This window comes from Salvelinus sp. IW2-2015, linkage group LG15, assembly GCF_002910315.2.
Source record: "Salvelinus sp. IW2-2015 linkage group LG15, ASM291031v2, whole genome shotgun sequence".
In the NCBI taxonomy this organism is placed as follows: Eukaryota; Metazoa; Chordata; class Actinopteri; order Salmoniformes; family Salmonidae; genus Salvelinus; species Salvelinus sp. IW2-2015.
The window spans coordinates 13158534-13183201 of NC_036855.1; the positions used below are offsets into that span (position 1 = coordinate 13158534).

At 42.5% G+C, this 24668-nt stretch overlaps 2 protein-coding genes across 3 annotated transcripts; one reads left to right on the forward strand and one right to left on the reverse strand.

The window, feature by feature from the left end:
- The first annotated feature begins 3501 nt into the window (after positions 1-3501).
- Positions 3502-8164, forward strand: LOC111974802 (RING finger and CHY zinc finger domain-containing protein 1). Its single transcript, XM_024002806.2, has 9 exons — positions 3502-3609; positions 4455-4574; positions 4697-4812; positions 5003-5081; positions 5399-5443; positions 5764-5822; positions 6015-6044; positions 6195-6315; positions 6594-8164. Exons 1-9 carry the CDS (start codon positions 3559-3561, stop codon positions 6780-6782), a joined length of 810 nt encoding a protein of 269 aa, XP_023858574.1. The 5' UTR covers positions 3502-3558; the 3' UTR covers positions 6783-8164.
- Positions 8165-15309: 7145 nt separating this feature from the next.
- On the reverse strand, positions 15310-23867 carry LOC111973862 (very low-density lipoprotein receptor-like). 2 transcript variants are annotated; one of them, XM_024001300.1, is made up of 21 exons: positions 23711-23867; positions 23374-23532; positions 22950-23165; positions 22590-22805; positions 22069-22281; positions 21220-21446; positions 20807-20936; positions 20468-20658; positions 20155-20341; positions 19737-19949; positions 19428-19614; positions 18951-19152; positions 18459-18623; positions 18084-18284; positions 17217-17757; positions 16981-17100; positions 16661-16768; positions 16339-16572; positions 15714-16068; positions 15465-15564; positions 15310-15379 (listed from the first exon to the last, which is right to left on the reverse strand). In XM_024001300.1, exons 1-21 carry the CDS (start codon positions 23754-23756, stop codon positions 15359-15361), a joined length of 4032 nt encoding a protein of 1343 aa, XP_023857068.1. In that variant the 5' UTR covers positions 23757-23867; the 3' UTR covers positions 15310-15358. The 2 variants fall into 2 exon arrangements, with proteins under 2 accessions (XP_023857068.1, XP_023857067.1); XM_024001299.2 differs by having other exon boundaries at positions 22590-22811; positions 23711-23864.
- Positions 23868-24668: the final 801 nt, after the last annotated feature.

Below are 24668 nucleotides of genomic sequence, written 5' to 3' on the forward strand. Positions count from 1 at the left end.
TATATATTATACATAAGAACATATTATACTTAAAGCTGGGATTCGCATTATGGTAAACAGCGCCACTGTTCACCCCCAGCACATTTGTTATTGTTTTTGTTTTGTTAATGAAACAGAAGAGATGAACATCCAGCATCGTGACACATTTTTTTGCAATAGATACTGTTCTATCACACATGCAATKATGTGCAATGATTTACAAGGGGATAAAAGATTGTTCATTGTTTAAAGTAATGCTTTGTTGTTGTAATATCGCAAACGGGCGTGGCAGTTTCAGCATGACTGAGTTCATCTTTAACCAGTGGTGATGGAAGCAAGGGGCGTGATGTGAGAATGTGTTTTCCCAAGGCTCTGCCTCCCTGATTGGTGATGGTGCCAGTTCCACCATGCATCGTGATACGGCACAACCAAATTACAGTTTGTCACAGTACCTTGTCGCTATGTAATTATCATCTTGTTTTCTCCCCCTTCGCCTGAAACAAGGCTCCACTTGTGTTCTATTCCTTCTGTCTTCAGTTTCTCTTTGACTTCTCTGGACTTTTCAAAGAAACATATCTGTTTGATCCTTTGTATGAAAGACAGCAAAGCATTGATATCACATTCTCAAAATAATAACACTGTCAACTCGGAATAACCCTAACCACTTAATAAATAGTGTCTTTAAATGAGGAGACACTAGTTACAGCATTATGAATGTGTAATAGACTACTGCACAACTGTACAATTGTGTGTATTGTCCATAAAAACATTGTGGGCCTTACAATAAACAGTGAATGACATATGATGTTCCAGGGCAGGCACGTGTGTGTATGTGTGTGTGTGTGTGTGTGTTTTCTCGTGTGTTCTCATGTGTGTGTTCTCGAGCTGAGTTATACAGATTCATAGTGACCTGCCACTTCACATGTTTAGCCTTATCATGGCCTAGTTAGAGCAGCACCTCAGATAGCCCAGGGTTAGAGCCAGGGTGAGGGCTCCAGAGACAGGCTTCGGGGGAGAGGCTGTTGGAGCACATCATGTAACAGGGAAGGGGGACCATCCATGCCCTCTGAGGCTGTTATGGTTGCGTGGTTCCTAGAACAGAAAGCCTCTACCCTGTCTGCCTCTGCTGTATAGAAACCTCAATACCTTGACCCTACTTAAACTACACTTCCCTTCGTCATGATACACAGCACAATCATGAAGGGAATGCAGCAGTCCTAGCAGCAGTGGCAGACAGATGCAGAGCCCACATTCTGTAGTCTGAGGGGAGATTACTTGAACTGAGATCCCTTAAATTCTCTATATTCCCTCCCTTAAACTAAGGTCTTTAAATCTTAAATATACAAAAGTCCAGAGTAATAATACATCCACAGACCAATCCATTTGTTTTTGATTAACATGCGGATATTCTTTTGTCCTTCTACTGTAGTACAGATGATATGCTCAACATCCTAGGGATAGGCCATTATTAGGGCTCCCATTGCAGGCAGTGAGTGTCTGGGTTGGTGGGACATAATTGGCTCTGTGGCTTTTGGTGGTGGCTGTGACACTGTATCCTACTCAGAGAGAACATATTGACATCTAATCACTAAGTCAGCATGCTACTCTCTCTCTCTGTGTGTGTGTGTGTGTGTGTGTGTGTGTGTGTGTGTGTGTGTGGGGGGGGGGTTATTTCATTTAAAATATTATGTAAAAGAGACAATTTGTGAATCATGAATTAGTGTTGCGCATCTACACAGAGCTTACATGTTTTACATGGGCCATTTCAGCAGCTATCTCTGCTATCCCCCAACGCATAGAGAAATTCATTCTCATCTTGATTTGGGTCGTGTTTCTAGCCTGCAGCGGACACACTCTGAACTGTGACAACACATTCAAGTAGCAATGTGCCACAAACAATTAGTAAACAACTGTAATACAGAATGACAGATGAGACATTATGTACTAACCTCTGGTTAACTCTTAAGAGTACAGTTGACTTGATGCAGAGGGCATGTTTGGGACAAGACATGGAAATATCTATGTTATTTCTTGGTTGTTGGGTAAGAAAAGACAATGCGGAAATTATATTATGATTGATGGTTCCATAGAGGAATGTTTTCTGTGAAAGTGGCCATGGATATGCAGCACTGGGCTGTCAATGGCCCAGTATATGCCTTAGAATTACATTTATATTCTATAATATATTACGTGGTGTTGAAAAGACAGCTCCGACATTCACCCAGTTCTAGAAATCCCACCGATAAAGAGATTTTACCACAATAGGTTATCATCACACTTTGTAAGTAGCCTAGCTGACTAAGAAAGGGACCATGGAGAGTAGTTTATCTCATAGGCCTTCACCAGGAAAACTAGCGGGAATCAACTAAACTACTGCACATTGAAACGTAAATCATTTCTATGATTTGATGTGCATATGATATGTATACTCTTCCAGTCTCTTTTCCCAAAAGAAAATAGCACCGGATTGCAATGTAAATGTCCATATAATCCGTTTGACTGCATATTTCAAGACATGGCATATGAGGATGCAGTGAGACACCCGATGGGTTGGACGATACTTTTCTCGTCAATCCTGTTGAAAAAACATATACTTAAAAAATGGAAATCAACCAATCCTCCATGCTTAACGCAATGGACAGGTCAAATGCTCTATTATCTAAATGTTGAAAGGGTGTGGGTGACGGAGAGAAACAAAATGATGCAGTTTGAGGCCATGTGGCGGAGAGTGATGCGGGTGCTGGAGATGGGGGTGTGAGCAGGTGTCTGGGCAGAGGTGATGTTGTGGATATTTGTGTGCATCTGTATGTTGTCGTTTGTATGCGTATGTTTTGTATTGTTTAAAAAAGCATGATGATCTTGAGTATGCGTTATTAGTAATCAACATCACACACTCTTTGAATCCGTAGCACACTGAATGTTGCAGATAGAAATGTCATGTCATTAGAGTTTAGGGACTGTAAAGAGCTAATACAGAATTTAGCTACAACACAACTATATTATTTTGGATCTCCCCTGTTCAGAGGGAAAACCTGGGCCTAATCTTAGCGTTAGCATGTACTATACGGTTGATGTCCCTTGTAGGCCTATGATAATAAGTTAACAGTGCCCCCTTGTGGCAGGACACCACTACTTTCTGAAGCAAATTGATTTTCTGATACCACAAAACAGCTGGCCAATCAGACGTTAGAAGGGTTAAATTGTTATTTTGTTGGAGGAAAACCTGACTAATTGTGTTGCCTGTACTGAACAGTTGGGTTGCCTGCACCAAGTTATTTTCATGAGGGTTGCAACCAGAGCGGTTGCAGGGTCATAGCTAGAAGGGATTTTGTAAAATGAACATCAAAAGTTGATTTTTGTATTTTATTTTAGCTATCCCTAACTCATTTCCTAACCTTAACCTGCATAAATTATCCTAACTTGCTACGAAAAGTCAAATCTGACGTTAATTTGATCCGGTTTGCAGCCAGCGTTGCAGATAGTTGCACCATGAGTGCCCTCCATCGCGTTAGGTGGCAGTAATGCGCTCACGAGCTGCTCATAYGAGAAAATAAAGAAGAAACAGTAGTAAATGGGAAAATGGCTGCTCCTGTTGGATGTGATCACTACGTACGCAGCTGTTTTTTGAAAGTGAGAAATTGTTTTTATTTCGACGAGATATTAAGACTGTTATTGATTGTCTTATTCGTGTTTCCTGCTTTATAATAGCTAACGTGGTTTGCACAGTCATACCAGACCTATATAGCTAGCTACTAGCAAGCTAGCGCGTTAGGTTGCTGGCTAAATTGCTAACGTTAGCTGTCTGAAGAGGAYATTGAAATATGTTAGGTCATGAATCAGGAATTGTATAGTTGTAAATATTGTTTTTGCATTTTACATTAATGTAACATTAGTTTGCTAGCCATGCTAGCTATCTGAATAACGTTAGCTAGCGATCGCCTTGTCATGGTCTTAAATCAATGGTTTGTCAGCTAACGTTACTGTAAATTCATGTATGCACAAGAGCAGAATGTTTAACTAAGTTACAGCATAGAAGTATAATTCTTTGTAATTGTAGGGTTAACATCTATCATCATGAAGAGGAGGCAACCCTGAGGTTGCTGTCACAGGGTTGCGACTACCAAGTACCATGATCACCAACAACTGTCAGTCAAATGAATGTAATMATAAATTMCATTTGTAAAGCGCTTTTGATTATACAAGAATAATGTCAAAGTGCATAAAATAAAAGTTAATAAATAAATAAAAATATATATATATCATAAAAGCAACAATCAAAGTATTGGAGGAAGGGTAGACCAGCTGATAAAGAAGAATCTTAAGGCCTGCTTTAAAAGAGCCAACAGTCTGAACAGYTCTGAGATTGTCAGGAAGGAGTTCCAAAGGTGTGGTGCGTGGAAGGAAAGGGCACGGTCCCCCATGGAATGTGTTGGTTTGTTTTTCAAGCCCTGCCCAAACTTGTTAATGTCCCCCAGGCTCCATGTTGTGGTAAAGCGTATGTTTGTCGCCTGTGTCATGATGCTGAAGAGGACCATCAAATGGACCGCTTCCTGGTCAAAGAGGTGCAGTGCTCAGTCTGCAACACAGTACAGCAGGTAATTCTGTTAGAGGGGAACTGTTGTCAGTCTCTGAGTCCCATCTATACTGTTCATTCAACGTATCAATATGGTCCCATTGTTTGTCCCATTTAATTTCTTACATCTGGTTCTTCTTTCAGGCACAAAAAACCTGCCAGGAGTGTAATGTTACATTTGGGGACTATTACTGTGATATCTGTCACCTGTTTGACAAAGACAAGAAGCAGTATCACTGTCAGCCCTGTGGAATATGCAGGTGAGTAACTGTCCTGTTGTTTGACATATACATTTCCATATATAATTCACCCAAGTTCATCTTCTGATATATCTGACCAGCTTCTGACCTCCAGCATATTTTAGATTTCCATTTTATTTGCGAATATTGGTGTCTTAAAACACTTGAATAGCATATCAAATATGTACGGTCATGTTATGTACTCCTGCAGGATTGGACCAAGGGAGAAATACTTCCACTGTCAGAAGTGCAATCTCTGTTTAGCCAGTGATCTACGAGGAAATCACAAGGTGATTGTCAACCTCCGCTATGACCCTTATTATATCTGTCACTGGTCTGTAAATTGTCAATTCCATGGTAATGGTATTACGCTGAGTCTCAGGTTTTTCACTTTCAAATATATACCAAACACAATATTGATTTCAAAGTTTAGCAAACCGTACAACTCTAAAATCAATGGTTTTTGTTTGGCATATATATTTATGTGAAAATTCTGAGTCTCAGCGTAATTACGTTACCATGGAATTGCCCCAATACAATACTGCTAATGCCATGGCTCTTGTCTTTCACTTGATTTGTCTGTTCAAGACTGTTTTCCTTGTTTCAGTGTGTTGAAAATGTTTCAAGACAGAACTGCCCAGTGTGTATGGAGGTAAGTTAACAAGAGGTCTTGTGATTGCTGTGCATTTCACTTTTATGTTGTTTAGTATACACTGATTGTACAAAACATTAAGAACACCTGCTCTTCCATGACAGACTGACCAGGTGAATCCAGGTGAAAGCTATGATCCCTTATTGATGTCACTTGTCAAATCCRCTAAATATTAGGAAGGTTTTCCTAATGTTTGGTATACTCAGTGTACAATATTGTTTTATAGGAATTCACAACCTGTATTTGACAATTTCATAAGTACTTTTCCTCATACAGTTTATAATCAATACATACATAATGTTTTGTCCTCTCTAACTAAGGATATGCACACATCAAGAATAGGAGCTCACGTTCTTCCGTGTGGCCATCTTCTACACAAGTATGACATTTTCTTCATAACACTCTCAAAACCATTGTCATTAGCCTATATGACCCCCCTCCCCAAAAAATTGCATTTATGCCACTGTTAATCTGATGGCTGATACAGCAGGTGCATTAGTGGAGTCTTACTCTTGTCTTCTGGTCTATGGAACGATTTTTAGAATGTTCACTGGTTTTCTTTGTTTTTCAGAACTTGCTTTGATGACATGGTCCGAACTGGGTAATGTCCCTATTCCTTTTCAAATATTGTGCTACTAATCATATGAATCCTAATTACTTTCAATAACTTATAAATCATATCATCTGCATGACTTTCATATAAGCAGGGATCTGTGTGACCAGGAATATTGCCTCTATATTTCCTCTACAGTGCATATCGCTGCCCACTCTGTATGCACTCGGCCTGGAATATGGAGGACTACTGGGAGCAGATGGACAAAGATATGGCTCAGTCACCCATGCCCACTGAATACCAGGATGCCACTGTGAAGGTATGACACACATGTATTCACTTTGAATGTGAAATGGAACTTTACAACAAACAAAAAAACATGCTGACCTCTTGTGGTCCCTTGTGTTCTGGGATACTGTGACTACCCTGAGCTGTTGTAGATTTACATTGGTTTATTTAATGTGAGTCACTTCAAGCTTGTATATTTGGATATGAGGGATATTTAAACTTGCCTTTTGAAGTTTCAGTAGTGARCACTACTTCTGCCTCATGACACGGTTTGCTCAGCCTTTCCTTTCTCCTTTTCCCTAACTGTAGATCATATGTAATGACTGCCAAACCCACTGTACAGTGCCTTTTCATGTTCTGGGAATGAAGTGCAGTGGCTGTGGGTCCTACAACACAGCACAGGATGGGGGACTGATACAGCAGCTCCAGGAGCCACAGCCCCAGGAGCCACAGCAAGAGCCAGAGCATAAGCCCCAGTCCCCAGTGCCAGAACCATAGAATTAGAATATCTATAATTATAATTCTATGGAGAAAACATTAGGAGTCCACCCCATAGTTATCTCTCTACTCCACCCTACTTCCCCAGTCTACACAGACTTAACTATACTATCCACATCTTTCCCAACGTTGCTCTGCCAAGAGTACAGTTAGTCATGCCTGGGTTCCAGAACCTGGTTCCAGGTACTTGGGGTCCTAAACTTTTATCCACAGTCTAGTGTGTTGTACAGCAGTTTTGGGATTGAATTTCTGTTATTACATACCCATTAAAAAGCCATTGCTATTGAACTATTTGTTCCTCAGATAAAAAGCCAGCAGAAGAGAATTGTGAATGAGGAATTAATTCTCTTATAGATTCTCCGGTACCTTTTAGCCAGTAGTTCAGAAAGTAGAACTCGCTAGCCAAAAGTGGTCCCCGAAAATTGCGCACTGCGTGACGTGCAGATATCTGCACCACATCATTGCTCTCTGCTGTGTTTGGTGAACCGTTGGGCCCGCCCTGCAACCTCATTGGATAACGCTGGGCAGAACACTTGTTRGCTRTCACTCAAATGTGAGGGGCTGAAGCWTATTGACTAGAACTGAAATTGCTAGGCTTGGCCCATTTGGGGAGAAATGGAGGGAAAATGGAGTGGAACAGCTTCAAGAAAACAGTTGCTTTCAAACTAGGGATTTCGTGGCTAATTAAGGTAAAACAGTAATTCTGCTCATAGATTATGCATGTATGAACTATACGTTGACACATCCAGTCCAAAGCGGGAGGTTTAAAAAATACTTTTTTAGTCGCCAAAGTACCGGAGCATGTCTTTAATGTGGAAATCAGATGCCTATAATATCTAATATAGTCAGCCACACAATTTATTTTCCCATTTTGTCCCAAGTTGGAATGGATTCATATTTGTCAATAATGCTTTCACAAAATGTGTATATATATATATATATATATTTTTGTATATGTTTTGTGAGGAGTTTGCCAATGTTTGAGCGGCTTTGCATATTTTACAATAGTAATGGGATATAATGTTTATTTGTAGAACTCAGGTATTTAAAAAAAATATTTTATATACTGTGTAACATCAAATTGTGTTCATTCCATGTATGAGCTGAATATACATTTTACTTAGTCCTGTGGATTATCATGAATAACACATGTATGTAAATTATTGAATAAATACTGCAGTTAGACAATGGCTGTTGGCAACTATATCTCACTCCATGCTTAACTCATATTGTTGGTACTGTTGCTCAAACAAAGGAGAGAAGTGGAGTATGAAAATATTGCATCTGTATTGCCATTGGTGTCATTCATTGATGCGGGTGTTGGGATTCAGTGACATTTTAACGTAACTAATAATAAATACCCATGATTGTGACGAATATAATTTCAGATTTGCGTCAGTTATTCCAAAATAAATAGTGAATAGTGGTGGTAACGTGTTCTTTATAAAAAACAAATGCAATTAACATTCTGTGAAATGTATAGAAAGCCCAACAAATTATACAAATTTACAGTCTGATACAGACCGGAAACATGGGGGGGGAAATAATTATTGCCTGCTTTTGTATAAGCTTTAAATGTTCTCTCTGGTAGGAACTAGCTGAGGGCTGGTTATGTATACAGTAAAGCAAACTGGCACCGCAGATGTGATGCCGTCAGTGGTTCCCAATAGAACTGGCTGCTGAGTTAGTACTGAAGAGACTGGGGGAGGAGATGGCCCAATGATGTGTGGGGCTGGGGGAGGAGTTGTGCCCACATGGAATTTTTGGAACGTGATTATGTCAGTGACTGATGGCAGAGCTGTTGTGCCACCATCAGAAGTCAGACTAGGAGAATCAGTCACTGCAATGATGACTGGGTGTTGTGAAGAATACTCATTTTCTGGGCCTTTTATTGAATCCGCTGATTCATGAATGATCCATGAAAGATGGCGCCGGAAAGGATGCCTGMCATTTTACTGGCTCTTAATCAACCGTGCTATTTTGTTTCGTTTTTTTGCATTGTTTGTACATAATGTTTTGTTTGTACATAATGTTGCTGCTACCGTCTATGACCGAAAAGAGATTCTGGACATCAGAACAGTGATTACTCACCTTGAATTGGACAAAAATATATATATTTGAATGAGTTTGACGGTAAGGATATACTYAACACCCGAACAGGCCCTCATCCCAGTCATTCGCTGGAGAAAGAAACTGAGATTTCACGGAAAGAGATCAGGCGACGAGTGGCAAATCTCCCTTTGCCATCTGAACTGTTAGCCAACGTTCAATCGCTGGAAAATAAGTGGGACGAACTGAAAGCACGTACACTACCGTTAAAAGTTTGGGGTCACTTAAATGTCCTTGTTTTTTAAAGAAAAGCACATTTTTGTCCATTTAAAATAACATCAAATTGATCAGAAATGTTGTAAATGAGTATTGTGGCTGGAAACGGCAGAYTTTTTWTTTTTATGGATATCTACATTGATGTAAAGAGGCCCATTATCAGCAACCATCACTCCTGTGTTCCAATGGCACGTTGTGTTAGCTAATTAATCATTAGAAAACCCTTTTTCAATTATGCTAGCACAGCTAAAAACTGTTGTGCTGATTTAAAGAAGCAATAAAACTGGCCTTTAGACTAGTTGAGTATCTGGAGCATCAGCATTTGTGGGTTTGATTACAGGCTCAAAAGGGCCACAAACAAAGACCTTTCTTCTGAAACTCATCAGTCTATTCTTGTTCTGAGAAATTAAGGCTATTCCATGCGAGAAATTGCCAAGACACTGGGGTTTGCCGTCGGGGTTACGCCAAATAGACGCCTCACAAGTCCTCAACTGTCAGCTCATTAAATAGTACCTGCAAAACACCAGTCTCAACGTCAACAGTGAAGAGGCGACTCCGGGATGCTGTCCAGTGTCTGTTCTTTTGCCCATCTTAATCTTTTMTTTTTATTGGCCAGTCTGAGTTATAGCTTTTTCTTTGAGATGCTGGCCTTCTAGTCAGATTTGCACAGTCGCCTCTTCATTGTTGACGTTGAGACTGGTGATTTGCGGGTACTATTTAATGAAGCTGCCAGTTGAGGACTTGTGAGGCGTCTATTTGGCATACCCCCGACGGCAAACCCCAGTTTGGGTATACCTGCTGTAGACCAAACTATCTACCTACAGAGTTATCTGTATTTTTCGTAGCTGTCTACATACCACCACAGACCAATGCTGGCACTAAAACCGCACTCCATGAGCTGTATACCACCATAAGGAAACAGGAAAACGCTCATCCAGAGGCGGCGCTCTTAGTGGCCGGGAACTTTAATGCAGGGAAACTTAAATCAGTTTTACCTCATTTTTATCAACATGGTAAATGTGCAACCAGAGGGAGAAAAAATCTAGATCACCTGTACTCCACACACAGAGACATGTACTAAGCTCTCCCTTGCCCTCCATTTGGCGAATTTGATCATAATTCTATCCTCCTTATTCCTCCTTATAAGCAAAAATTTAAGCAGGAAGCACCAGTTACTTGGTCTTTAAAAAAGTGGTCTGATGAAGCAGATACTAAACGACAGGACTGTTTTGCTAGCACAGAATGGAGTACACCACCACAGTCACTGCCTTCATCAATAAGTGCACTGACGAAGTCATCCCCACAGTGACTGTACGTACATACCCCAACCAGAAGCCATGGATTACAGGCAACATTCGCACTGAGCTAAAGGGTAGAGCTGCCGCTTTCAAAGAGCGGAACTCTAACCCGGAAGCTTATAAGAAATCCCGCTATGCCCTCCGACGAACCATCAAACCTGCAAAGCCTCAATACAGGACTAAGATTGAATCGTACTACACCGGCTCTGACGCTCGTCGAATGTGGCAGGTCTTGCAAACAATTGCAGACTACAAAGGGAAGCACAGCCGAGAGCTGCCCATTGACACGAGCCTACCAGACGAGCTAAATAACTTCTATGCTCGCTTCGAGGAGGCAAGTGTCACTGAAATATGCATGGGAGCATCAGCTGTTCCGGACGACTGTGATTACACTCTCCGCAGCCGATGTGAGTAAGACCTTTAAACAGGTCAACATTCACAAGGCCACAGGGCCAGACGGATTACCAGGACGTGCGCTCCGGGCATACGCTGACCAACTGGCAAGTGTCGACACTGACATTTTCAACCTCTCCCTGTCTGAGTCTGTAATACCAACATGTTTCAAGCAGACCACCATAGTGCCTGTGCCCAAGAACACTAAGGTAACCTGCCTAAATGACTTCCGACCGGTAGCACTCATGTCTGTAGCCATGAAATACTTTGAAAGGCTGGTCATGGCTCACATCAACACCATTATCCCAGAAACCCTAGACCCACTCCAATTTGCATAACGCCCCAACAGATCCACAGATGATGCAATCTCTATTGCACTCCACACTGCCCTTTCATACCTGGACAAAAGGAACACCTATGTGAGAATGCTATTAATTGAACGCTGAGCTGTAGTCAACACCATATTGCCCTCAAAGCCCATCACTAAGCTAAGGACCCTGGGACTAAACACCTCCCTCTGCAACTGGATCCTGGACTTCCTGACGGGCTGCGCCCAGGTGGTAAGGGTAGGTAACAACGCATCCACTACGCTGATCCTCAACACGGGGGCGCGTGCTCAGTCCCCTCCTGTACTCCCTGTTCACTCATGACTGCACGGCCAGGCCAGGCACGACTCCAACACCATCATTAAGTTTGCCGATGACACAACAGTGTCAGTGCCTGATCACCGACAACGATGAGACAGACTATAGGGAGGACCATGTGGTTCAAGGACAACAACCTCATCCTCAATGAGATCAAGACAAAGGAGATGATTGTGGACTACAGGAAAAGGAGGGCTGAGCATGCCCCCATTCTCATCGACGGGGCTGTAGTGGAGCAGGTTGAGAGCTTCAAGGTCCTTGGCGTCCACATCACCAACAAACTAACATGGTCCAAGCACACCAAGACAGTTGTGAAGAGGGCACGACAAAACCTATTCCCCCTCAGGAGACTGAAAAGATTTGGCATGGGTCCTCAGATCCTCAAAAGGTTTTACAGCTGCAACATCGAGAGCATCCTGACTGGTTGCATCACTGCCTAGTATGGCAACTGCTTGGCCTCCGACCGCAAGGCACTAGAGGGTAGTGCGTGTGGCCCAGTACATCACTGGGGCCAAGCTTCCTGCCATCCAGGACCTCTATACCAGGCAGTGTCAGAGGAAGGCCCAAAAATTGTCCAAGACTCCAGCCACCCTAGCCGGAGCACCATGTCTAGGTCCCAGATGCTTCTGAACAGCTTCTACTCTCAAGCCATAAGACTCATGAACATCTGATCAAATGGCTACCCAGACTATTTACAATTTCCCCCCATCATCTACACTGCGGCTACTCTCTTATCTATGCATAGTCACTTTAATAACTACATGTACATATTACCTCGACACCGGTGCCCCCGCACATTGACTCTGAATGGGTACTCCCTGTATATTGCCCTGCTATTGTTATTTTACTGCTGCGCTTGAATTATTTTACTTTTTTTTAAGGTATTTTCTTAACTGCATTGTTGGTTGAGCTTGTAACTAAGTAAGCATTTCACTAAGTTCTGCACTTGTTGTATTCGGTGCACGTGACATGATTTGAGTTGTAAGTTTGAAGGGAGGTTTGTGTAGCTTCAGCCTCTGAGGAAGATTGTGAGGCTGGGTTAGGGTTAAAACTGTCTGGTAGGTCTGTCTCCTTCCAGGTGTCTGGTATTGCGGTCTCAGCGACTGTTGGCTGAAGGGTTGTCTATGGTGGACCAATGACCTCTGAGGATGACTCGAAAGACTTAGTTCTAAAATAGAACCTGTGCCGAATTACCCATTTTCACAAATATAAATCATATTTTGGTGTAGAGACAAACACAGTACACCTTTTACACTCTCACTATGTAATCTTGGACAGTATGGTGCAATAGATTTATTAGATGACAATTATAAAAGGGACACTAACTCACTGGTTTGGAAGATGTTACCTTCACCATAAAGAAAGCATAAAGGGTGGTCCTTAGAATCTCCACTATGTTCCTTCATTTGTCAAAGAGTAAAATAAATGTAAGTAAAAATGTAGTTAATTTTCAGTTGGACCCTCAACAGTACTATGGGAAAAGACAGTAGTAAAGCTGCTACACTAATCATGATCTTGATTAGTTGGTGTCCCCTCTTCAGCATTAAAAGGAGTTTACAGACCAAATGAATACAAATTGAAAGCTGATGTTCCTACTGCATATCCTGTGCAGATAAGACTAGAATCAAATAGGACATTATGAACAGATGTTTGAATGGGGCATGTTTATATGCAAGACAAGATGAAGTGGGTGGGATCAATAATTAATTTGACTAATTTCCATGGCAATATACACAATATAAACTTCTTCCATTTAAGAATGATGGAGGCCACTGTTTTCTCGGGGACCTTCAATGTTGCAGAACTTTTTTGGTTCCCTTCCCCAGATCTGTGCCTTGACATAATCCTGTCTCTGCGCTCTACAGACAATTCCTTCAACCTCAAGGCTTGATTTTTTGCTGCCATGCACTGTCGACTGTGGGACCTTATATAGACAGGTGTTTGCCTTTCCAAATCATGTCCAATCAATTGAATTGACCACAGGTGGACTCCAATCAAGTTGTAGAAACAGCAAGGATGATCAATGGAAACAGGATGCACCTGATCTCAATTTCAAGTCTCATAGCAAAGGGTCTGAATACATGTTCTATTTATAAATTTTTRCAATTTTGTTCTCGCTTTGTCATTATGGGGTATTGTGTGTAGATTGATGAGGAACATTTAATCGATTTTAGAATAAGGCTGTAACGTAACATGTGGAAATAATCAAGGGGTCTGCATATTTTCCAAATGCACTGTAGATAAAATATTTCACCACAGGAATGTTACATTTCAATATGTGGTTACCAAATCCAGAGACTAGATGAGAAATTAGTAACTGAAGCGTCAATTGGCACATTAAATAGAAAAGACTGTCAAATACACATGCCCTCTCACGCAATGCAGCACRCTTTGACAAAGGTGATTCACCAGGCCATGTCGCTCAAGGCTACAAACTAATTTCAGAATCATAAGCCTTTAAAATTACAAAATATAATTACAAACCAAGTAGTTTGGGTCCTGGATGCAGGTTAGCTGAAACAGAATTTCAGCCGTGTGTTTGCAAGAAAAATGTATACCCCTTACATTACAGCCCTTACTCAAAATAGATTCTCACCCATCTACACACCTGATGAAAGTGATTTGAAATTTAAGAGCGTATTTGCATAAATAAATATTCAAATATATATAAAAATATTCATTACTTTGTAGGCGTTTACAGCAGCGAATCTTTCCAGGTACGTCTAAGAGCTTTCCACACCTTGATTGTGCAACATTTGCCCATTCCTCAAGCGCTGTCACAGGTTGATCATTGCAAGACAACCATTTTCAGGTCTTACGTTAACTTAAATCTACGTGAACTTTAYTCTGCCACTCAGGAACAGTCTTCTTGGTAAGCAACTCATGTAGATTTGGCCTCGTTTTTGGTCATCGTCCTTCTGAAAGGACAAGTCATCTCCCAGTGTCTGGTAGAAAGCAGACCAGGTTTTCCCCATAGGATTTTGCCTGTGCTTAGCACCATTTTTTCCCAGCCTGAAACTCATTAACACATTACAAGCATACCCATGATGCAGTCACCACTATAGTTGAATATGGAGTGGTACTTTAGTGTTGTGTAAATACTACATTAAGACAAAAAGTGAATTGCTTTGGTCAATGATCAGCAGTATTACTTGTTGCAAACAGGATGCATGTTTAGGAATATTTTTGTTCCGTATAGGCTTCCTTGCCACTGATTTTGGTTAGTATTGTGGAGTAACTGCAATGTTGAGCCATCAGTTCTCCCATCACAGCCATTTAACTCAACACTGGCCTCGTGGCCATATCCCCAAGCGGTTTCCTTCCTCTCGGGCAACGACTTTAGGAAGAACGCCTATCTTAGTGACGGTGTATTGATACACCATCGAAAATGTAATGAACTTCACTATGTTTAAGGGATATTCAAGGTCTGCTTTTTATTTATACCAATAGGTGCCCTTTGCGAGGCATTGGAAAAACTCCCTGGTCTTTGTGGTTTAATCAGTGTTTGAAATTCACTGCGCAACTGAGGGACCTTATAGATAATTTGACATGTTGGGTAGAGATGTGTTTAACATGATTTTTGAATGACTCATTATTGCTCACAGGCACTAGGTTGGTAACCAGTTTATAATAGTAAAAGGACATGGTGTTTGTGGTATATGGTCACTCTTCGCGGCGAGCCGCGCCACGACAAAGAAATAGAGAGCTTTGACTTCATAACTAAAACCAATAAAGCATGAGTCATATCTTCTCCATTGTCAAATCTAGCCTTCCTTTTACACAAGAACTCACAACTACCCTTATGTAGAAATACTCAATCAAAATGTTGATTTGAATTGTGATTGTGTAGATAAAGACAAACAGAACTGTAGAAAAAGAAACTTTATTGAATAGAAAGAGGCTGCTGATAAATTAGTTAATCCACAGACACCACTTCCTGTGAAATAAAAGCAAAACATCCACTTGTATGATGTTTTCAATCACCTTCATTAATAAAAATACAGTATAACAGCCTACTGTACCTCTGCAAAGTCACTGTTGGGTGAAGGTTGTGTAGAAGGAGCTTCTTCACCTTTCTCCAACTCAATCATACTAGTCTGCTTTGCCACATGGTTGGCTCTCCTGGGAATGGAAAAGGTGAATATAATCTCAATCTTGACACAAACTGGCTAAACGTCAGAAAGAATTCTGAAACACCATGAGAACAGATTGATATTGTGGAGACATTAAGGGGGAATCCCTACAGTATCAAGCAGTTTGGTATGGTGTACCTTGTGTTTGCAGTCTTCCTCTTAACCAACGCAGCGAGGACACTGATAACAACAATCCCAGCACAGAGGCCAACGGCCCCATAGATGAGTGGGCCTTGCATAGTCTTGGTGAGCTGGTCTTGGCAGGAGTCTCCACTGTAGCCTAAACCACAGGCACAGGAGACGCCCCCATTGGTCTCCACACACTCCCCATTCCCATTGCAGCGCTTTTCACTACACTGCTGGGCATCCAGGTTCCTCACCAGCCAACTGTTGTCCAGAGAGGTGGAGCCAGGATCTGCAGATATAGGAAAGCTGGGACTGGGAAGCTGGGTTGGGGCTTTGGCCTTGACAGAGTTCCCTTTGAGATGGACACCTGAGACAGAGGAAAACATAAGACCAGTTTGTATTCAAATTAGTTTAAGTTATGACAGCGAGTCCAAGAGCTGCACATTTGTTTTTTCCTTAGCACCACACACCAGATTTAAATAATGATGCGTAAACACTTGTGGTCCCCAAGACCAGGATTGAAGAATGCGGAGTTATGATAGCTAAAATCTTTGTAATTGAACTGTGATCATCTTTTCTTCAGCTCATAACAATGGGAAAGGGAGATTGAAACATTGATAATGGAAAGAAGACTCGCAGTTCTCATCTGAAGTGTCAGAGCAGTCAGGATGTCCGTCACAGAACTTCTCCAGGGGGAAGCATGTGTGCCCGTCCAGACAGGGTCTACTTCCAGCTGGGCAGTGGTGGTCTGCGGCACAGTGTGTGACATTGACTGGCCAATGGTCATGGGCACACCTACAGGTCCTACCACCAGGAAGAGCCAGACACAAGTGACTGCAGTCTCCATTCCCATCTGAGCAGAGGTTGGAGCCTGGAAATGGATGAGAAAGAGTAAAGGTTGAAAGGTCACATATCAGTAAATGATGGAGTGGGTTGTGTGCAAATGTGTCCTTTCTTACCCATCTGGCTGGACTTGCTGTACGCCTTCAAACTGACAATTTCAGTGTTTACCTCAAACCAAAGCTTCTTAGTCAGTGGATCATCTCTATACCAAACTTTGGTTGTGTCTGAAACATTTGATARGAACATGTACATGATAAACTCAACATCAATGATAATCCAAAACCATGGTGAAAGGACTTTGGGTTCAAGATCAACCATTATCCTTGTTAGTTTTACTTTGGTTAATGACTAAACAGAGCCATCTACTAACCACAGTAAGACATAACATAGCACTAAGTTCGGGTGGAAGCAGCCGTTTAAAAATAATCCACATTACCACTGTCTGTCACCCAGAGGAGCATGCCGTTGCTGAGTGCAAATGCAGTCAGGCCATCCCCAGTCTTAAACTCCTTGTATCCAGTACCATCAACTCTGACAGAGCCGATCACCCCATAACCTAGAACACAATATACTTGTTGATAGAAAATAAAGTATTATTACCTCACCACCACTACTATAGATACAGTACAAACCTTTTTATATTTTTTTATCTATAAACATTGAGTTCCTCACCGATGTCAGCCCAGTAGATTTCATTGCCCTTGTTGGAGAAAGTCAGGGAGGTGGGCTGAAGAGCATCCTTCCACACCGGAGCGCGCTTCACCCCATCCATGTAAGCACACTCCACCTGAGCGCCTTCCCCCTGCTTGGCCAGGTTGGTAAAACAGAGTCTTCCACTGAGTGGGTGAAGCGCTATGGACTCCAGACTACCAATATCCTGAATTAACACAGCAGTGTGTTCCCCACTGGAAGAGGTGACCTGCAGCCGTGGCTGCTTGGTGCTACTCCAGTATACGCTGAGGGTTATCCAGTCTAGAGCCAGGGCTGTAACTGTGTCCCCTTTGAGTTGCAGGAACTGGCCGCGAGGCACCAAGCCGGTCTCCTTCAGCTTGAAGAGGACTACAGACGATTGGCCAGAGTCAGCTAGGTACAGAGTCTGATCTTGCAGGGTGTAATCCAACATCGCTGCCTCGTTGACATTGGGCAGAGGTAGGGCGAGGTGCTCCGGCCAGCTCTTCAGACCCACAGCACTGTGCATGGTCTGCAGGTAGATCTAAAAAAAAATACATACAATATATATATAAAAAAAAAAGTGTAGAATTACAAGGTGGAGAATCTTTGTGTTTATTCCTGAATTGCACACAAATGGCAAGGAAAGTCAACAGGGCTTCCACAGCCTTTCAAAGCCCAGGTTATTACTGACAGCTTTTGTGAAGGTAACCAAGCATTCCTAAACTCTTTAAGCTGCCATGTATACTGAAATAAAACTCAATTCAAATTAGAAGACGGACTATTATTTCACACAATATGTACCTAGTGGCATTGAATATAGTGCAGTACCAAGTGAAATGGGTAAACCTGCAGTGGCCAGAGTCATACCTGTGTGACAACAGTTGGCGAGAGCACCAAGAGGAAGGGAGAGTTGACCAGGTTGGTGCAGGTGAGGCCATCCTCAGCTAGGAGCAGACCAGAGGGACACTTGCAGACCCCTTTGGGGCCTGGGCCCAACACACACAGGTGAGAGCAACGAAGGTTCTCACAGGGACTCTCATTGCTTGTCTGCAGAAGTGGATGAATGATCTGCATCCCAGAACGACACCCAAATCATTAAGCTTACATCGTCAAAAAGGAAGAGAGATTGTGTAATTACAGCAAACCCATTCAATTCTGCAATCTTATTTAGGTGAAATGAACATAATGGTTTACATAATGCATGCATTAATATGCATTTGAATTGGGGGCTAGTATACTTGCTTTCAGTCCAAAAGGTTGTCCAGGTCGTTTGAGTAGAACTTTGCGRTTCTTTCCAGTGATTTTATGAGCCCTTTGAATAGTTCTCCTCCTGGTGTCTGACCAGTAGAGCAGGTCATTGAAAACTGTGACAGAGAACGGGTTGGTGGTCTCCATCATCTGCAGAATCTTCAGGAGTGAAAGGAACAGATAAATGTTACAATATGCYTTTATCAAGGCCTGGGGTACTTAACTAACCCTATGAGGTCCAGAACCTGCTGCTTTTGTGTTCTATCTGATCATTAATTGCACGCACACACCTGGTGTCCCACGTCTAAACCAGTCTGATTAGAGCAGAACAATGAGAAAAGCAGTGTAACTGGCTTCAAGATCCAGAGTTGAGTTTGAGGGATCTAGGGTATCCAACCCATGTGGATTTAATTTCATGCACCTTGGCATAAAGCAACACGCACTACAAGTCTGATCTAGTCATACGCAAACCCATTTTTGTAGTACCTCAATGTCCCCGCCATCCAGGTTGGCTGAGCCGATGCACCGGAGCTTCTCGTCCGTCCAGTAGATCCTCTCCCCTAGTGTGTCCACAGCCAGACCGCCTGGCCAGCTGAGGCTATGACTGACCACTACTCTCCTCTCAGACCCATCCATTCCTGCCCGCTCAATCTTCGCCTCGTTACCAATCTCTGACCAGAACATGATCCTGCAGTTAAAGCCAAATCAATGTTATTTTATTATTGATTACTGACAGTAATGCATAAGCCATCAAAGAACATGATCCTATCATAGGACAGTAGTTAGACATCTCTAGGTGGAAACCAATTCAATAAGCAGGAGCCTGCCCCTGATCAACACGGTTTAGCCACATGTATTAGTTTAGTCAACATCACCTTTCTCCAAATGTATACAAAATCACTAGAATAAAAGATTGTTTGAGTGGGTGCTGTTTRTGTTACACCTAGAAAAGAAAATACTTACCCCTTCTGTGGCAGGAGTGCCAGAGAGCGAGGTTGTTCGAAGTCCTCATCGAGGATGACTGTCTGATCCAGAGAGTTTATGATGGTTGAGTTTAATCCAACAGCAATAATCCGACCACCTCCAATGCCATCAATCCAGTACAGGTTTCTCCCTACCCAGTCAACAGCAATGCAATCAGATTTGATGCCTGTAGCGAGATTAAAAGGATTACGATTATGTTCGTTTTAGTTAACTGACCTGTGCTTTTTATAAGATGTCATTTTTACAGTCGCAACCAGTTTTACAGATTCTCAGTTTAACCACACTAACCTTTGACAAGAGTTCCTCTCTTTTTCTGGTCTAGAGAGGACCATTTTATACTCTCTGAATCCAGGCTGACCCAGAACACTTTCTGATCCCTCCAGTCATAGTCCAGGGACAGGATGGCTTTCTTAGCAGAGGACACCAGGACATCCAGACTGCTGCTTCTCAGCCCAAACAGGAACAGCTCAGTCTGCACAGAGGCCAGTAGGTAGGGCTCACCTGTGGGAAAACACAAGTGGGTTGTTATAGGCCTATGTTAAATGAATAGGAGAGTACTTTCTCCAGGCAATACTCTGCATTCACAAATTCTGTTCACTTTCGTGCACAGTCTCCCTTAATTAAAAATATATATTTAAAGACGCCATCCAGCAGAGGGAATTTCCATGATTTGTCACTAAATCTGGATTATTTTATTAATAATTACCTGCGATCTTGCAGCGGCGGCCATCAGATTCCAGCAGGTAACCAAGGTAGCAGTGACACTGGAAGGAGCCCTGGGTGTTGACACATAGGTGGCTGCAAACACCTGGTCTACCATCTTCACACTCATCAATATCAACACAGGACACTGTGTCCTCTTGGAGTCGGTAACCAACCTTACAGCCACACCTCTACATCGGAGAAAAATGAAATCGTTAGAAGGGGTCACTCAGAAATCAAAAACATGACAAAGCTGTACTTCAAGAAGCTTTGTAATAGTAGTTGTAGCAAACTGCACAAGCCCCCCCATTACTCACTGTTCCCTGTGGTGTGCTGTAACAGTTATGGGCACATTGGGTTTTGTCTGGACACTTGGCTTGGCAGTTGCCACCCTCGTCAGAACCATTAGCACAGTTCCTGACCGTGTTACACACCAGGGCTGTGTCCAAACACTCCCATGTACTACCACACTGGAACTGGTGAGAAGGGCATGTTGCTACCTGACCACCTGGGAAACAAACACACAATACCCAACTTAATCGATTTCTAATACTATCTCAGTTAAAGGCTTTTTTATTTACTGTTACAGATGGTCACCACATACTAATCCAGTAATTAACAAATCATACATAGATGAAATAACTTTAGATACTCACATCCTGCCTCATCACTTTCATCAGCACAGTCCTTTGTTCCATCACATCTCCATGCTTTGGGAACACACTGGCTCTTAGATGTACAGGCCCACTGGAAATCACCACACTTCAATTGGACCATCTTGCAATTCTTAAAGAGAAGTCAATATACTGTGTATTAGATCTAAGTTTTGATTTGTATCACGAGGCAAAAGCACATTAGTTTCCAACGACATCATTCAAAATCAAATTGGGAGTCAAATGCATTTAGCTGTCTAGTCACGTCTACATCCTCCAAACGCAGAAATCTCAAATATTACCTAGCATGGGTGCCAATGTGTTCCTGCTCACTTGCCAACTCATAATACATGTGTCTTGCCAAACAAGGAGTTGGCAAGAGCAGAAACAATTGCACCCAGCCTAAATATTCCCACCTTTTCATCAGAGCCATCTTTACAGTCCTGCTCCCTATCACAGACCCACTCCTCCAGCAGGCACTCCTGGCTTTGTGGGCACCGGAGCTTGGTGGTGCACTGGGGGGGCTTGGTGCAGCTCTCCTCGTCAGAGCGATCCCGACAGTCAGGATGCCCGTCACAGCGCATGCTTACGGATAAACACTGACCACTGGTGCAACGGAACTCACCACTATTGCAGCTATCAGCTATGGGTCAAAGGGGACATTTGAGTTTAACTTAGTTTGGATCAGTGAAAGTAAAACGGTGGGAAACCTTGTGGTGTTTGTGCCACTGTTGGAGTATTAACCATCATTTCTTTCAGCCAGCAAATCACATTTTATTGGTCACACACACGTGTTTAGCAGATGTAGCCAAACGCTTGCGCTTCTAGTTCCAAAAGCGCAGAAATATCCAACAATTTCACAACATACCCACAAATCTAAGTAAAGGAATTAAAAATAAATAAATATTTGGACAAGCAATGTCAGAGCTGCTTAGACTAAGATACAGTAGAAAAATATGGAATGCAGTACGTACATATGAGATGTGTAATGCAAAATAACTAAACATTGTAATAGTGACATTAAAGTGGCCAATGATTTCAAGTCTGTATATAGGCAGCAGCCTCTGCTAGTGACAGCTATTTAACAGTYTCATGGCCTTGAGATAACAGCTGTTTTAGTCACTTGGTCCCCACTTTGATGCACCTGTACAGACCACGATCCAATATTGTGCCAGGTCAGCTTAAGTTTTCCCCCCCACCTTCACATTTTAGGACTTAAGGTCAACATAGCCCCAGTTCAGTAGTTCATTKGAAGTGAAACTTACCACAGTTGGCCTCATCAGTGCCATCCAGGCAGTCCCTCTCTCCGTCACAGAGGAAGGTGTCTGGGAGGCAGCGGGTGTTGTCACAGTGGTGAGTACAGCCCTCCATGGGCTTCAGGCAGGCCATCTCATCAGAGCGGTCCTGACACTGGGCCACACCATCACACACCTGCCTCTGGTCAATGCATTTCTTCCCATGTGCACACTGAAACTGGCCTGAATATACAGTACCATTTAAGTGCAATCAATAACACTGATAAATGGTGACCTGTGAGAACCATTTCAAAGACAGATCACTAAACATGCATACCATGCACAGTGGTCTACGCAACCATGTTCTGTGTGCATGTGAGTAAATTCCAGTATGCTAGTTAGTACAAAGGTTGTTACTTTAGGCATCTTACACTAAAGAGCAGTATTGGCATGATGTATTGTACATTGAAACCAAGGGCAGGAATATTATTTTCAAAACTTCAAACTACTGTTCATATATGTTTTTTAATTATCACTGACGATTTTCTTACCACGTTCACATTCTAATATACACTCTTCCTCATCCGAGCCATCCTTACAGTCCGCCTCTCCATCGCACACATGGTTGTAAAGAACACACTCAATCCTGTCCCGGCATGGTTTAGTACCAAAAGGACACTTGGGGGGTGTTGGTGCAGACATTGTGGTATTCCCATTGTTGCCATCCTCAGCAACATTGTGATGTTTTTTAAGATAATCRGTAGAGTCTGAATCTAGGGATAGGGTGAAATACTGACCTTACTACCAGAAGGAAGGCAAACATAAACATCTCACAACTTCTGTAAGCTATAAATAAGGATGGATCATGGTTTCAAAATTCAACTAAAGGCAAGTGACACAGGGGGCATTACCGCAGTTGAATTCATCAGTGCCATCCAGGCAGTCCCACTCTCCATCACAGAGGAAGGTGTCTGGGAGGCAGCGGGTCTTGTTGTCACAGTGGTGAACACAGCCCTCCATGGGATTCAGGCAGTCCAACTCATCAGAGCGGTCCTGACACTGGGCCACACCATCACACACCTGCTTCTGGTCAATGCATTTCTTCCCATGGGCACACAGAAACTGGCCTAGTGGATGATGAAACACTTCAAGTGTTATGCACGGACAGATTGAAAGTGTGCATTTTTTGACTCAATAGATCTTGGATAACTACTGTGAATACTTTAAAATAGACCCTTTCCTGATTTAACACAGTAAAATTGAAAGAAATTGAGAAACCATTTCTTCATAGATAGGAATGGATGCATTTGAAGAGGTACTCAAACAGGGCCCTACCATTATTGCATGCGACAGTACAGTCCTCCTCATCAGAACCATCCCTACAGTCGGCTTCTCCGTCACACACATGTTGGTGGAGTACACACTCAGATCCATCCTTGCAAGGTTTGGTGCCCAGGTTGCAGTTCAATGGGATCTGCACTGCTGCACTCAATACTGTTTGGAAGAAGTAGGGCACAACAAATCATACATTCGGTCTATAGGTTTAAGATGTAAATATGAGATGGTCTGAACTACGACACTCAAGGGAATTCAAGATAATCTTTCAGTAAATACAGCAATGTGAACTATGGAGGGCTGATTATTCACATCCATTTTGGTACAACTAGCTCACCTGTGATTTCCAAAATTGCTATACAAAGAAGCAAACAGAAAGCCATGCCTGATTAATGCAAGTGGACCAAATAACACAAGAGAACAGGTCAAGGATTTTATAATGATGCCAGGCGATACCAATTGAACCATCAGTGAGGGGGAGGAGCAGTAGGCCAATTTGTTGTGTGGGAGCATTTCAATCTCATTGCATACTCCTCACATCCTCTCTCTTCGCCTCCTTATCAAAACTCATTGGATGAGAAAGCCAGAGGTCCATCCCCTCTGAACTTCTCCTCCAATGGCATTTCGGGAAAGAGATGAGGCGAGAGGACGCAAGGAGTATGCAATTGAGATTGTCCCCCTAATATTCGTCTCTGAGGGAGTTCTTTATGCTGGCCCCTGTTGAACCGAGCAAAGGCCCGTCACGTCATCGGACGAATGCAGGGAGGGAGGTGCTTTCAAGACAACCGGGAACTCGAGAGAAAAAAAAACTAGGTCAAATCATGACATCGGTGATCTTCAGGTCGGAAAGTCGGAGGTCTAGAAAGAGAACCGTGTTCTCGAATGGGAATTTGGATGACCGTTCACTTTTTACATTCGGAGCTMATTTCTGACTTGCTGATTCGTTAAAAGCGGCATGTGTATAAATATAACCAGTTAGCCAGTCGAACATTTCAGAGTTTCCTAATTTCAACTAGCCCGTGAACGCGGCATCAGATCCGGAATTCCGAGTTGGATAACCTTTCAAAATAATGTTTCCCAGTCGGAGCTCGTTTTTTTACGAGTTCCCAGTTGTCTTGAACCCACTGAAGTCGGAGAGTTCTGAGTTCCCAGTTTTTTTGAATGCCCGGGAGGCAGCCAAGTTCCAAATCGAATGCTATCAACTTTCAGCCGGTGTAAAACACGCCTACGTGGGGGGCAGGGTGAGATTTATCGAACCCCCTCATTGGTTTCCTTTCCTTTTCTCCTGCCTATCA

Coding starts and splice junctions, on each gene's coding strand:
- LOC111974802 (XM_024002806.2), top strand. CDS start 3,559: ATGGCTGCTCCTGTTGGATGTGATCACTACGTACGCAGCTGTTTTTTG. Junction 5,823..6,014: donor TGTGGCCATCTTCTACACAA/GTATGACATTTT, acceptor TTTGTTTTTCAG/AACTTGCTTTGATGACATGG. Junction 6,316..6,593: donor ACCAGGATGCCACTGTGAAG/GTATGACACACA, acceptor CCCTAACTGTAG/ATCATATGTAATGACTGCCA.